This window comes from Serinus canaria, chromosome 2, assembly GCF_022539315.1.
Source record: "Serinus canaria isolate serCan28SL12 chromosome 2, serCan2020, whole genome shotgun sequence".
Lineage (NCBI taxonomy): Eukaryota > Metazoa > Chordata > Aves > Passeriformes > Fringillidae > Serinus > Serinus canaria.
Genome location: NC_066315.1, coordinates 38290857 through 38304531, shown reverse-complemented (window position 1 = coordinate 38304531; position 13675 = coordinate 38290857). Strand labels below are relative to the sequence as shown.

The 13675-nt window shown below is 38.1% G+C and overlaps 1 protein-coding gene across 2 annotated transcripts in view; it reads right to left on the bottom strand.

Moving 5' to 3' along the window:
* Positions 1–359: 359 nt before the first annotated feature.
* UBE2E2 (ubiquitin conjugating enzyme E2 E2) overlaps positions 360–13675 on the bottom strand; it is a 202115-nt gene continuing 188799 nt past the window's right edge. For both annotated transcript variants that reach the window (XM_009086111.3, XM_018909592.3), the window contains exon 6: positions 360–1162. In XM_009086111.3, the coding sequence (XP_009084359.1) occupies positions 1065–1162 (98 nt within the window). In that variant the 3' untranslated portion in view covers positions 360–1064. The remainder of the gene's footprint in view (positions 1163–13675) is intronic.

The window sequence follows — 13675 nt, the reverse complement described above, 5'->3', positions numbered from 1 at the left end:
CAAAATGAGGCCTGCTGTATAAAATCAACATCAATATTCTGCTTTCACTGCAAGGCTATTTTTATTGCCAACTATTTTAAATGTAACAAGATGGATATAGTGAAGCCACAGCGTAAAAGATGCAGCAAGAGGCTTCTGAATAGCAAGGCTGAGCACAGACATATGAAAGAAAGGCCTTGAAACTTGGAAGGTGTTTGTATATGAAGAAAGACACAATGAAGAAGTCTAAGTTAAGAAATGCATTGTTGAGAAGAAGTGAATAGTTCAGGTCTAAAACCAGTTTTTTAACCTGCAGTTGTATTATGTGAGGACTAAGCAGCCTAAGCTGCATAAACGCAAAAGCACCGTCCTGCAAGAAGTGCATTTATCAGCCACAGTGTTTTATTGAGTGCTTTAATAATACAAGTGTACATCAACTGATCCACAGTCAAAAGTGGCAGGTCCCTAAGAAATTTACAAGCACTTTTTTTTTTTGTTTTTTAGGTAAATCAAAATACATATTAATTTGTTCAATGCAGTAGCCTTTTGTGTGGGAAACAGAAGGCTAGTGATAAACACAGTCTTAGTAATGCACAGTGATTCTTGATTTTAAGCTTTTATACAAAACTTGTTCCCAGTAGCATGCACCCACCATTAAAGACTTCAGTACAAAAAAATAACCCTAAGCACTACATTTAAGTAGAAATGAGATATAATTCTGAATTTGTTTGTTTTCCCCAAAACCACATGAAAGAAAAAAAAAAAAACCAACCCCACACATTAATACAAAGCTTTCTGATAAAGCTCTATACTATTACAGATCCAACATTCTTTGCACTGATAACCAAAATTCCCTGTCTACATTTGAGGGAAACAACTTTCAAGTTAACAGAACAAAAAAAACCCAGAACAAATAAAAATAAACCAAAATGAAACAAAAAAAAAAAAAAAAAAAAAAGGAAGTAAGGACAACCTTTTGTCACAAAATGGTTCAAGATTTAATAAAAAATAAGAATGAAGGGAAGGGCTATTGATGCACTTAGTGAATGTGCTTGCACAGGTCCAGCAAATCCTAGAGGAGGTTCCTATGTGGCGTATCGCTTGGTCCACTGTCTGGCCATTCTGTCGTGCTCTGCTCTGTTAGTCATGTACTGAGTGGCAATGCTTCCAACCAGGGGGTCAGCTGAAAAGGAAACACAAGCCGTGAAATGCGCGTCAGCCCCGCGAGGACCGAAAAGATATTTTTAGATCCGCATTCCTTCGGTTCTCTTGGGTCTAACAAGGTGCCTACACACACCAGTTTCGTTTGCAAAGCAGGGAAGGAAGGAGATGAAGGTGAGATGGATGGCAATTAGCTAGACATGTCTCGTAAACACGTAACTGAAACAATTTTCCAAAGTTCTACCTCACAAAAAAAATGTTCTGATAGTTTTATTTTGAGCTAAAACTCACCTTCAGGTGATGTAATTTATTTATGGTATTAGAACTCCCACAAGCTATTCATATTCTCACCTAAGAAGAAGATGAGCTCTAATTCTGTTATCGGGTTGAATGTTGTTTCATTTTCTTTAATATACTCTTAGTTTCAAAGCATAAAGAAATGTAAGGAATTAGGGCAGCAAGTACTATTTTCAAAGCAACAGAAGTCAATTCCAAATCGTGGGATTTTAAAATTTAATTTATGGGATCTTTCTGAGCATTCCTATGGCCAGAATGCTGCATGATATGGTCTGGATCTACGAATTACTTCACAAATAATTAATCAAAACCAATCAGTCCCCTAAATAAAACAACCCAACACAAGACATTCCCACAAATGACTGTATTTCATCAACTTTCCTCTTTTTCAGACAACATTTTTTCTTATTTTAAGCAGACAAAATTTATATTTTCCCCCTTATTTTGAGAGGAACACATTCTGCTGCGACAGTAAATGTTCTGACATTGTACCATGCATGTCCAGAGGCACGGATACCACACTTTTTCCTGACTTAGGACAGACGAAGATGACTTCTTGTGAAAGCCAGGTATTCATCAGCTTTGCTGCTGTCTGAAGATGGTGCCACTGAACAATCTGAGCACTGGCTTTCTTGGTACATTTGTAATCTGAGTGTGGTGCTTGCACTGTTAACCATGGAAATTCCTGGGACGAGATGCCAGGCCTTCTGTCAAGCAGAATAAGTCTGGGCTTTTTTGTTTGGTTGTTGATGATAAGAGTTTCTGATAGGGGAAACACATTGACTCAGCCAAAAATCATTTGATTGCCTGACTGCCAATCTTACCGAATATTAATGAGAAATAGAGAGTAATTAGAGAATATTAGTGAGTAATATCTACTAAAAAAAAATTCTTTTGCTTTCCATGCATCACCTGCACTTTCAGGAAGAGCCTGTGATTTGAATGTTAAGTTTGTACCTTCTAAATTAGCAAGACAAGTTATCACTGTGACTGCAGAGTACCGAGTCCCTGTAGTCTCAGTCCTGCAAACACTTACTGCCTGTGCTCACCTTCAATATCTCAGTATTTCCAGAGGAGGCCACTGAGGCCTGGACTGGATTATTTTTACATGCATGTGTGTAAAAGAAGAGTATCTGGTCTAAGATAAAATTTAAAAGTTGTAGACTGGAAAGTATATCACCTGTATATCCTGGCCACAGCCAGGAAGAGAAACTGTACAGGGGATTATCTGAGGGATTTTGTCCTGTGCAAACAGGAGGTTAACAGCCTACAGGCTCTAAAGTAGCAAAAAGTTATTTGTGGCTGGAATGAGGTTTGAGAAGCACTGCAGGGTAAATGGGGAACCTGAGCAATAGGAAAGGGCAACATTTCTCTTCGCAAAAGATTTCCCTAAACAGCAACAAGGAAACCTTGTCATAGTGTAATGGCAGCTTGGGGATGAGCCTGAGAGTACTGCTGCAAATTCCCACATCCTCCTTGGACACAAGGCTCCTGTGCAAAGAAACACTTCCACGGACTTGTGGAGAAATGGAGACCAAAGGTTGAACTTGAATCTTTGAAGCAAAATTTGAAGTATATCCTGCTTTTCATGCTTGTAGGGGAAGGTGGGGTTTGGCCTGAGGCATCTGGCTGGGAAGGGTTGCAGGAATATCACAGCATTACCATCTGGAATGTGGCAAGTTCTTATTGAGGTTTAGTGTGTATTTAAAGTGATGCCTCTGAGATCTTTATAAAACCTTGTATAAGTCAGAGAACAGTGATGTGCTGTAGTAAAGGTTTATTTAGTTCAAGTCTGGAAGTTTTTTTCATGTGCAGAATGAATGTTTCTGCAAAAGCATGAATGTCACATTGGGAGCTGTAAATTGATTTCCTTGATATACTGCAAGGCTACTGAGGATCACATCATCATCCCCAAACCTCGATGATAATTAGAATGTTTGGTTTCCTAGTATGGGGTTTCCTCTGTATCTCCTTTTAGGAGCAAGAAAGTATTTCAAAACCATGCATCTTTACAAGGCTTTGGAAGGTACAGGCTCTTCCCCCAAACTCCTTCCAGCATGGGACAGTGTTTCCTTTCCTCTGGGGTGACAGAATCAGTGGAAGGCATTCTTGGTAAGGTGTGGAAATCTGTTCAAGTCCAGTAATGTAAAGAACTGGGCTGGTGATTCATCCGTGTGTTTAAGCCTTTGTCTCTGCAGAGTTTTGTTTGGCAGCTGAAAAAGTGGAGGTGACGGCCTCGTCTGAGTTCTACAAAGCTTTGGTTTTAGGTGTGTAAATTCCTGCTGAGTGACCTGAGAATCAACTAATAATCATCTCAGGTGCTTCCCCCAGGCCAGTGCTTCCCTCCACTGGTGTCTGCCTGTACGAAGCAGGACTGTGGAAGCAAAGAGAGGTCCTTGCTTGCTGTAGCATGAGCAGGACCAGCTGCACCCACAGCCAGCTGCAAAGCGAACGCCACTAAAAGGTACTTTCAGTAATTACAGCAAATGACATTGATTTTTTCAGTTTGGCTGTGTGTTTTGTTGGTTATAACAATATTGAATAAAAAACCAAACCCACAGTTTGGGAAAGCCACTTGCTCATTTGAGAGCAAGGATTTTATCTCAAGGAATAGAAAAACAGTTACTGGCAGCGAGGCTCAGCTATTTCACATCTCTCTCAGGGGGTCTGGAGGTTTGTCACATGTAAATGTGTATGAGGACTTTAAAAAGGACACTTTAATAGGTGCTTGAAGAACTGGCCTATTTTAGCAGTTGCTGTGAAGTCATACAGCCATCAGGAGGCACAACTGCTTTGTTTGGGAAGACAGGACAGCTGGCGAGGAGGGAAATGTAAACTTCAGCCCAGAGCCACCCAAGCAGGGGCGCGGTGGCCAATTTGAAGCAGCATGCTGCATTTGTGCCACAGGATGTAAGGAGAGAGGGTGAGCTCCAGAAATGCCACTGGTCTCTCCCTGCAGCCGTGGGGGCAGCTCCAGCCAGCAGGTCCAAGGGGACACATCTCTCAACACGTCACGAGTCACCACTGCTGCGTAATTCACCGTGACTGGCGTAACACAGAGATTACAAGATAAATTGAAGCATCTTAATCAAAACAATTAAAAGATTAAACTCCCGACATGCACAAGCCTTTGTTATAGTGCTCAAGTCTTACAAAATATCAAGTATGAGGAAGAAATCCTACAAAATACCAAGTATGAGGAAGAAACAATGGTCCCCATTTACCCCCCTGTGCTATGAAGCACATGGCTGAGCACCACCTGGTGCTCAGCTGGGCTGCACTGCTTAAGGGTTATTGTGAAATACCCATTAGAAGGGCCAAATATGTATTTATAAAACAACCACTGCACAAACTATCTAATTAAAAGATGAAAAGGAAAAGTGGATCTCAAAATTCATTACAACATTCTTCTTCTGTTTCCATTTCCCACTACCAGAAAGCTTTCTTATTTTCCATTTGTATATATCTGTGGTTTTAATCTTGATGCTAGAAATTTGTTTCTACAACTAGTCAACTGCTCTAGTTTTTAATGTTTTTTTTTTCCTTAAAGAAGTAGCATGATTCATCAATGAATCAGGGTTGATTTCAGAATTTTACTCTAAACAGGATTGTGTCAAAATGACAACAATTACCAGGGGATAAGAGTACAAAGCTATGCCAAGAATGTGTTGCTGAAACAATCTTGTGAAAGAAATTAAGATAAGCCCACAATAAGTAAATGAAAAAGCATATCTGTGCAACTCATGGCCGGGCAGGAGATCACCAGATGTGTGGTGGCTGGCTTGAGAGCTGGGATGGCACCCTCTGTGCACAGCTCCTTACCTTCCTGTGGGCAGGAATGGGCTTCCCAGCCTTTGGGGTGCTGGTGGCTGTGGCCAGCCTGGAGGAGCTGCTCCAACTCTGGACCCAGAAATCTTTAGGCCTTGTTATTTACAATTCCTTCTAAAACCCCACCCTGGGATGCCTCCATAACCTTTGTGTAAAGGACATTTTTATACTATACTCTGATTAACTCCATGCAAAATATTAATACACCAGGAATTACAGGATCAAATTTCACATCAGAGGACAGTGCATGAGTAACAAAAATATATATAAAAGGCACTGTACTATACAGGCAAGGACAGAAGCTATGTCCATAGCTGTGGTTCAGCAATGCAGTTTACAAGGAAAATGTCAATCTAAAGAACTACACTATGAAAAAAACCTGGATGATTTATAGGAAGACTGCAGCAGCTAAATCCCTCCTCACCTCACCATATGTAATCCTCATGTTATATTAGAATTCATGAAATTGCCCTGTATTTATGTGATTTTGAAAGCTGGGTGAGCTGGAGCTTGTCCCTAGCTTAAAAAGTTGGATGCACTGCTCCACAATACCTTGTCATCTTCTTTTGCAGCCACTGAATATGACTGCATAAGGAAGAACATTTGTGTCTCATGTCTATTGTAAGGCTAATCAAATTTACAGTTCAGTTCTGGGGAGTTAATGCTATTGGGGATTTGGATGAGCTGAGGTTTGGCCATTACAAAATTTCAGCTGTGTTTAATGCTAGTTAAACTGCTTTATCATTCAGAAGGCAGACTATAATTCTTCCTTAAAAACTACTTTCCCCCCAAATAAATGAAAATATATTGCTACACTGTATTTTTCTCAGCTTGTATTTTTACAGCTATTTCTATGTCAGCAAATAGCAATTTCAGAGCAGAATTCATCTCCTGGGCTTTGCAATGCTCTTTTAAAAATACAGCAAACATACTCTAGTGAAATAAAAAACGGAGATGGTGTGTTTAACAGCTTGATTTCAGTGTGCCTTCCCCATCAACCACACAATATGCAATGAAATTCCAATCTGTAATGCCAACATGGTTAAAGAGACACACATTTAGACTTAAAATGTACATTATGGTGTTTGTATGCATTTTATATGTTTTTATGAGCTTTTATAAAGTAGAATTTTATTTCCATTGCAGTATTTTGCAGTTTTAATAGAGAACAGCTGATGGAGCCAGTTATTACATCACCATGAGTGGGTTCTCAGAAGATTTCTGGAGTACCTTAAAACCTAAAAAAACCACAGACCTGTAAAAATCTCATAGTTTCTTCAGCCAAATATTTAGAATGCACTTTTTTTCTTGGTCCAGGTTTAGATTCAGCCCTGTATCAGGCTGTAAAGAGTTGGGCTCCAGCTGAAGAACAGAATAAAAGTGGAAGAATTTTCAAAGGTTAGATGTAATTTGAAAGGTCTTATTCCTTCTCCTGAACTAAATGACTCCATGCTCATAGCTGTGAGAGCACCCTGTTGAGAGGCTCTACAGAACTACCCGTACCGAAACAGCAGTCAGCAAAAATTAAATGTTTCCTATTCTTTGGACAGGATGTGTGACATGAAACAAGTAATTTTCTAGTTGTTTTAACTTCAGTTACACATTTAGAAGAGTTTTTGGTTTAAGGAATACTACTTTTTTTTTGTTTGTTTCCTTTAGGACAGCCTCTCTTACGAGATATTATGCTGTATTTATTTTTCAGTGAAAAAAAATGTGGAGTGCTTGAGCTCTTTTTTTTAAGGAAAAGTCAATGTGCTCTCTATGTTATCTACAGGATACCTGCATTGGAGTTATCTTTGTACAGCAGTACAGGCAGGATTGGTTACCCCAAAACCAAACCTTCCCAGAATAAAAGTTCATATTTTCAGTAGCTACATTTTGTTTGGTGCTTTCATTGCAAATAGCAGTGCAGGACAGAATATATTCCTATATTGGCTTGCAGCTAAAGCCAAGACTTCTGAGTCCAATTTTTTGTTGGTACAATTACCAATCTTTAAGACCCAAAAGGCAAACTAAAAGAAAATAAAAATTAAAGTTAGGGCTGGGACAAGCACGGAAACTAACACTTCACCGAAACACCAGTTTTCTTAACAGCAAATGGTGACAGTTTGATTCACACTGAAACCACTCTTAATTTAAAAATTATTTAATATGCTATTATACTTACATTGTTTTCAGTGGTATCCAGGTTAGTGTTATAAAAAGACACGTCAGTGAAAACTGCAAAGGCAGTGTGAGACATGCTATACCAAATATGTCACAGAACAATTTAGTACTCCAAGAGGAAGGGATTAAGAGAAGATGAATTGTTTGTGAGTAATTTTATTTATTGTGTCACTTTGCCTCGGGAAGTTTTCATAGTTAGCCACATATCACCTGTTTCAAACTCAGTGAACTCCTAGAAGACCGTGTCAAGGATACTGTGGGTCTTGATGTAGGAAATGAGGTATGTGAAATGCATCACAGCATCCTTCAGTGATCTTAGAGCAGCAGTGTTGCTCTCTTTTGCTATCATTAATAATAACGCACAGACTTAGTAATTCTTTGGGGGCAGAGACAGGTGAAGTGGCCCACTGAATTACTGCACTAACCTTTCACCTTTGAAAAGAGTGCTCAAACCCAGGGCACGAGTGAAAAGGAGCGCGGCAGCGCTAATCCCTGTTTGTGCAGCAATAAAACGAGCTCGCGGTCGGGAGCCTGATCAACACACGCGCACAAACTGGAACAACAGCGTGATTCAAGGCAGAACAAAGGGGGGTAGCAGGGCTCTGAATTGCTTTACACAGCCTACAAGCTGAACTACAATTTATTCCTGACTTTCACAAAATCACAGTTTCAACTGTCCACATACAACGTATTTAACCATCTGCGGGGCTCGTTGAAAGCAATACAGAAGAACGATAAAGTGATCAATGAACGCTGTATTACAAAAAGAGAACAAATAAAATTAGTTTTTTCAGCAAGGAACAATGGTCGTCACTAGAGGAGAAAGGAGCACATTCTAGAAAGATCAAATTTCTACTAGGAAAAAGTCAGTGAAGCTAATATCAATTTTAGAAATTACAGTTCACAGTAGAAACCATACAATATGGCATATAATGAAGTCTCATTATATTATTCTCATTTCAAGAACTAGTTTTACAGATTTGTCTCCTCACTTCTCAACATTCAATAGAAACATTCTAATATATATAGAAAGAAAATCAAGTGATCTTACAGTGGTGCCTTAGCTTCCCATCTGGAAAGCTGGACTAAAGCTTTTCCATCACCCAGGCAAGGTATCTAGATACCTTCATAAATGTGGCTGTACAGATGTACGTCACAAAAAAGGCTGCCATCCATGACTTGACTCTAAATATTGAGCTCTGTAGAATTGCCAGAAATGCATTTGACTTCTGTTAAGTTTGCACAATGATTGCAGTTACACAAATATTAAGGCATACGTGACTCGATTACGATGTCCAAACTATTGTCTGGAGAAAAAAATGTTACCTATCTTCAAAAATAAAAGAGCTCTGCACATCTAGTTTAGGAAACATCCATTTACTAAAATATCCATTTTGTAAGCATGGAGGGAGAAATTCATTCCTCTCTCTAGACTTGTGTTTGATTGCTGTCAGGCTACCTACCACAGACCTGTGTGAAATATGAGGCTGCCTAAGAAAAAGATGTTTCAGAAATAAGGAGTATTATCTGGCCCAATTTTATTAACGCAGCTCTTAAAGGAAAGTGTTGGCAGTGATTCATCTCTGTATCTTGCCAAGGGAAATCATTCTTGTTTAAAGAGAAAGATTTTTTTTTCAGTCTTCAGTTTTTAGCAGGATTTCTATAAACTTTACTGGCTGACTGGGAGTTAGCTGAGGCAATCATGGATCAGCGAGGCACAGTGTACTGATCTTGAAGAGTTGTCTTTAATTAAGGAAGAACATGCACCTATTAGATGTGCCAGTATGCTGGAACAATTAAAATTCTAAAATAACACACTTCACTTTGATGCTTGGATGCGTCTCAATATTAAAAGCACAGATACATTAGCAACGTGTCTGTTCATAATAACTTACTCAATTGGGAAGCAGTCGTTGCTATTAGGAAAAAAAAATTAATAAAATGGTGTTCGTAACTGTAGAACTTAATTTGAAAGGCATTACATGGCATGTGGTTTGATAAAATTTGAAGAAGCTACAGCAATATGCATTTACCTTGTGGAAGATGGCTGTGAGCGGATAATAAGAAAATCACAGCCCTCGGATCTCAACATGTTGTCAAGCAACCAAAATGCTAAGACCCATAATTAAACTGGCTTTTATCCATAGGGTCATAAGTGCATTTCCAGAAAAGCGCTGTGGATGCGATTTTTTTCATGTGTCTGAAGACTCACTAAGAGAGGGACAGCTCGGGATAGCATTCTGTAGGAATGCTGGTGTGTTTGGCATTTCTTCCATCTAAAAATAGTGGAACCAGTTTTCCTCTGGATTTGTCTCTCCTCATTTCCCACTAATCACCTCCTCCAGGCAAAGGATTGACCTATGGGTCTTACACATCCTGAGGAAACAGTTTAACCCCTAAGCCACTGAGGGTAAAGCTATTCTCTGTGACCATGCTTTGTGAGGGGTTAGATATCCTATAATCACCTGTACCAAAGGCAGATTGCTCTGCAAGAAAACCAGGAGGTCCTATAGGATCCACTTGCTATGTGGACTTGCAGAGGATAGGAGGGGAGGAGGTGTTACTGCATGGTCTGGTCTTTTAGACACCGAGGCTTTTAGACACTAAGAGAAAAATGAGTCCTAAAGCCATTTTCACTCTTAAAAGAGTGTATGAATATGAGCAATATTAAAAATCTTCAACTTAAACATACCCATTTTAGGTCAGATGCAGGAGTCATCTGAATCCTGCTCTTGAATCTATCCCTTTATACTTTTATTGCAATTCATCCTCAGAAAATAGAAAAGCCTACATGCACTATGAATGCTGCTCATTTTGGTTTAATCTGATTTTCCCCTTCTCGTCCGATTAAATCTCATCATTAATTTGTCAAATTTAAATCCAAACCTCATTATTAATTTGTCAAATTTAAATCCTAAACTGCTATTAAGAATACCATAAAAATGTCAAAAGAGGCCTTTATTTACAAAAGGTGAGCTTAGTGCAGATTTTTATCCCTTCTAAAGGCCTACTAAATGAAACTCATTCATAGCCCAAGGCCTGAAATCCCTTGGCAGGTTGAACATCCATTGGAACAGGAATAGGAACTTAGGTGTGCCTTGCATGAGCACACCTCTTACCCAATAACACAAAAGCAGCTGTGCCTCTCCATTCCCTATCCATCCAGGTAAGGACTGGGGAATCAGCAGGTGAGTGAGAAAATGACCCCAGTTTAGCAACCAACTATCCACTTCTAGATTAACTTCAGAACATGAGTATAATTATGCCTAACTATGAACAGGTTCTAATAGGACTAGAAGGAAAAAACAGGGTAGACAAAATAAGTAGCACTCATCATGTAGGCAAGTTTTACTCCTAGATTAGTTGCAATGAACTTACATGGCAACACTGAAAAAAGACTGAATTTGTGGTATTTTACAGCAATAATTTCTTATTTAGTAACAGTTAAAATAACTTGATTTGGAAATCTTATCTTTCCCACCTGAGAGGTCACATTGACTCCAGTGGCTTGCCTGACTAAATGATAATCACTTTGCAAAATGATTTCAGGCATTGGCATAAAGAGTTCTGAGACTGAGCTGTAGAAACAAGCTACACAAGGTAGAGATGAAAAAGACACAGAAGGTCATTAAGGAATTCCTTCTGCTAGTATAATATTATGTCTTACAGTAAGTTCTACTTTCATGCCACTTTAAACAGCCACTTTATCTAATCAATATAAAAAAACCAAGCAATGAGGATTCCAGCCCCTGAGAATTTTCTGAAATCAAATTCATCTTGGAGCTGTAAATGCTCCACTCCACTTTCGAAGCCTTGTACAGATGCAAAATTCTACAAACAATTTACTAATCAAAGCTCTATTTCTGTATCCCACATGAATATGAAATCCTACAGTACAGCCCATCCTTAAATTTGGGACAATTGCACCACATATTTTGCTATTTAAGTAGCTGTCTACAACTCCAACTAACGCACCTGAACTTAATTTGCTGTGAAAATAGGGATTCTGAAACCCACACTGCATATAATTTGTTTTATTTGTTGCCTTTGATAGATCTGCAGAATTGTAAAAAACAAACAACTGTTTCCTCCTCCCCTGCTGAATAAAGTAGAAAATTAGCCATGCAAAATACGAGAGACGTGTCTTGCAGCGGTGTAAATCATCTCTGAAGGCAGAATCTGAATGACTCAGGAATACTAATTTCTGAAATCTTATGCAAGAAAGTGAGAGACTAAATGATTTAATAGCTAACAGATCCAGGCTTATAAATTTTGCTTTTCAGGACTGACTCTACATTCTTATTGGGAATCTGTTAGCCAAATGTAGCAGGCTTCCTTTCAGGAGCTTAAAGAATGTGAAGCAGTGTGATTTCTATGGTGAAACAAAAATAAATGTATTTTAGGAACAGGAAAAATCAGTCTTAAAAATAGTTGTGCTAATTAGGGTCCTGAGGGTGGTTCTTAGGCAGTTGGAAACGTATGGCAAGAAATTTGAAAATCTGTCCTTGCCTTCACTTTAAAAAAGGTACACAGGGAAAAAGAAAATCAACAAACGCACAAAACAAACCCCCACTTAGAAAAATGGAACAAAGTCTAAATGAAAAATCTGGAGTGTAAAAGCTCAGCAGGACTGATGCCAGTTTACCCATCTGAGAGCTGAGCTATTTTTACTGACTGGGAATAATGATTAAAGTACTGTGAAATTAGAATGTGATATCTAAATTTATTAATTTTCTAGTTTTAATATATTTTTCCCTTAAATATACACAGTTATATTAGTGAGAAAAATATATTCAGTAGAATGGGTTAAACTTGCAAGTGAAGTATCTACCTCATTAAAAAAAAAAGAAAAAAAAAAGATTCCAATGTGATTAAAGACATGTCTGTATTGGCAGACAAAACTTACATGAAACATAGAAAAAAATATTTAGTGACTGTAAAATATTAGAGTGTATTTTAAAAGGCAGTTTACTTTTTACCTTGGAACTCATTGAAATTAAGCTAGAAATCTCTATTTTACATATGAGAAATAACAAAGAGCTGTATTTAAATACTTCACATTGCAAAACATTTAATGCTTGTGACTTATTTTGGTCTTGGTTCACACAAAGATTTATTACGTGTATGCTCTAGAGTACCTGTCTTCTCTCTGAGCTAATGGGCATAGGAAACCTCCATTGGTAGTATTTTAAATTACATATGTTTATTGGAAAGAAAATGAATTGTAACCTTTCATATTTGCAGCATCCATCACTCATGCATTTTCTCAAGGACTTTTAATTTAATGATGGTCGAGCCTCAGCTTAAAGAAACTCTGTGCAAAAACTTCTTGAGCAGAAATGAGCCAACTTTTAAAAGCCCGGTATGTATATTTATCATATAGCTTCTATAAGTTTCATGTAAAAAACCCAACCCCAAAAGCCAGGTGTATATTTTTCCAGCTTTAGTTCCATTTTGTGATAAGATTGTATTTTAGATGTTTTAGAAACCCTTTCTGAGGAATAATAAAAATGAGGAACAGTTAAGTGTTGTGACAAGACTTTTTTCTTATGAGTGCCAGTTACATCCCTTTACATTTATTTCTTGTCACAGATGTACAAAGCCTTTTTACTGATTTGGATTTTAGTCAATCTCTGATTTAATCAGATGACACTTAATAAACTGATGGTTTGGCATTATTATGTCTGAAGTTCAATTTTTCTCACATCTCCCTAAGCAAAAACAAATTAGGAGCAGAAACATTATTGAAAAGGACAAGCAATCATTAATAGCATGGTCAAAGCTTTTCCATTTAAGGAATGGTTGAAATCTAAGGTGATTTATTTGAGATGGAAAAAATCCACAAAATAAGATGTGACAGGTAATTCGGTAAAGAAGATTAAAAAAGAAAAAAAGTGGTCTTGTGTATCTTTTCCATGGCAAGAAAGGAACACAAACAAAACCCCACCACATTTAGCAAAAGTTAAAAGAAGGAGATGTTTCATACATCAACTTGTTAAGCACACACAAAAATTATAGTGCAGGAATACCAGAAGGTGATTTAGGAAACTCAAATACAATTAGAAAACTTGGTAGCCATGCACCACCTGTGCTACCATTGAAAAGCATGAAGGTCACACTTCAGCACATAATCTGTTAGCTGTGGCTAAGAGGGAATTTCCTCTCCTGTGAATTACTGTGTGAGAAAAGTGCTTTGAGGGATTTTTACACTTGTCTCTGAACCACTGAGGGATGAGCAGTTGCA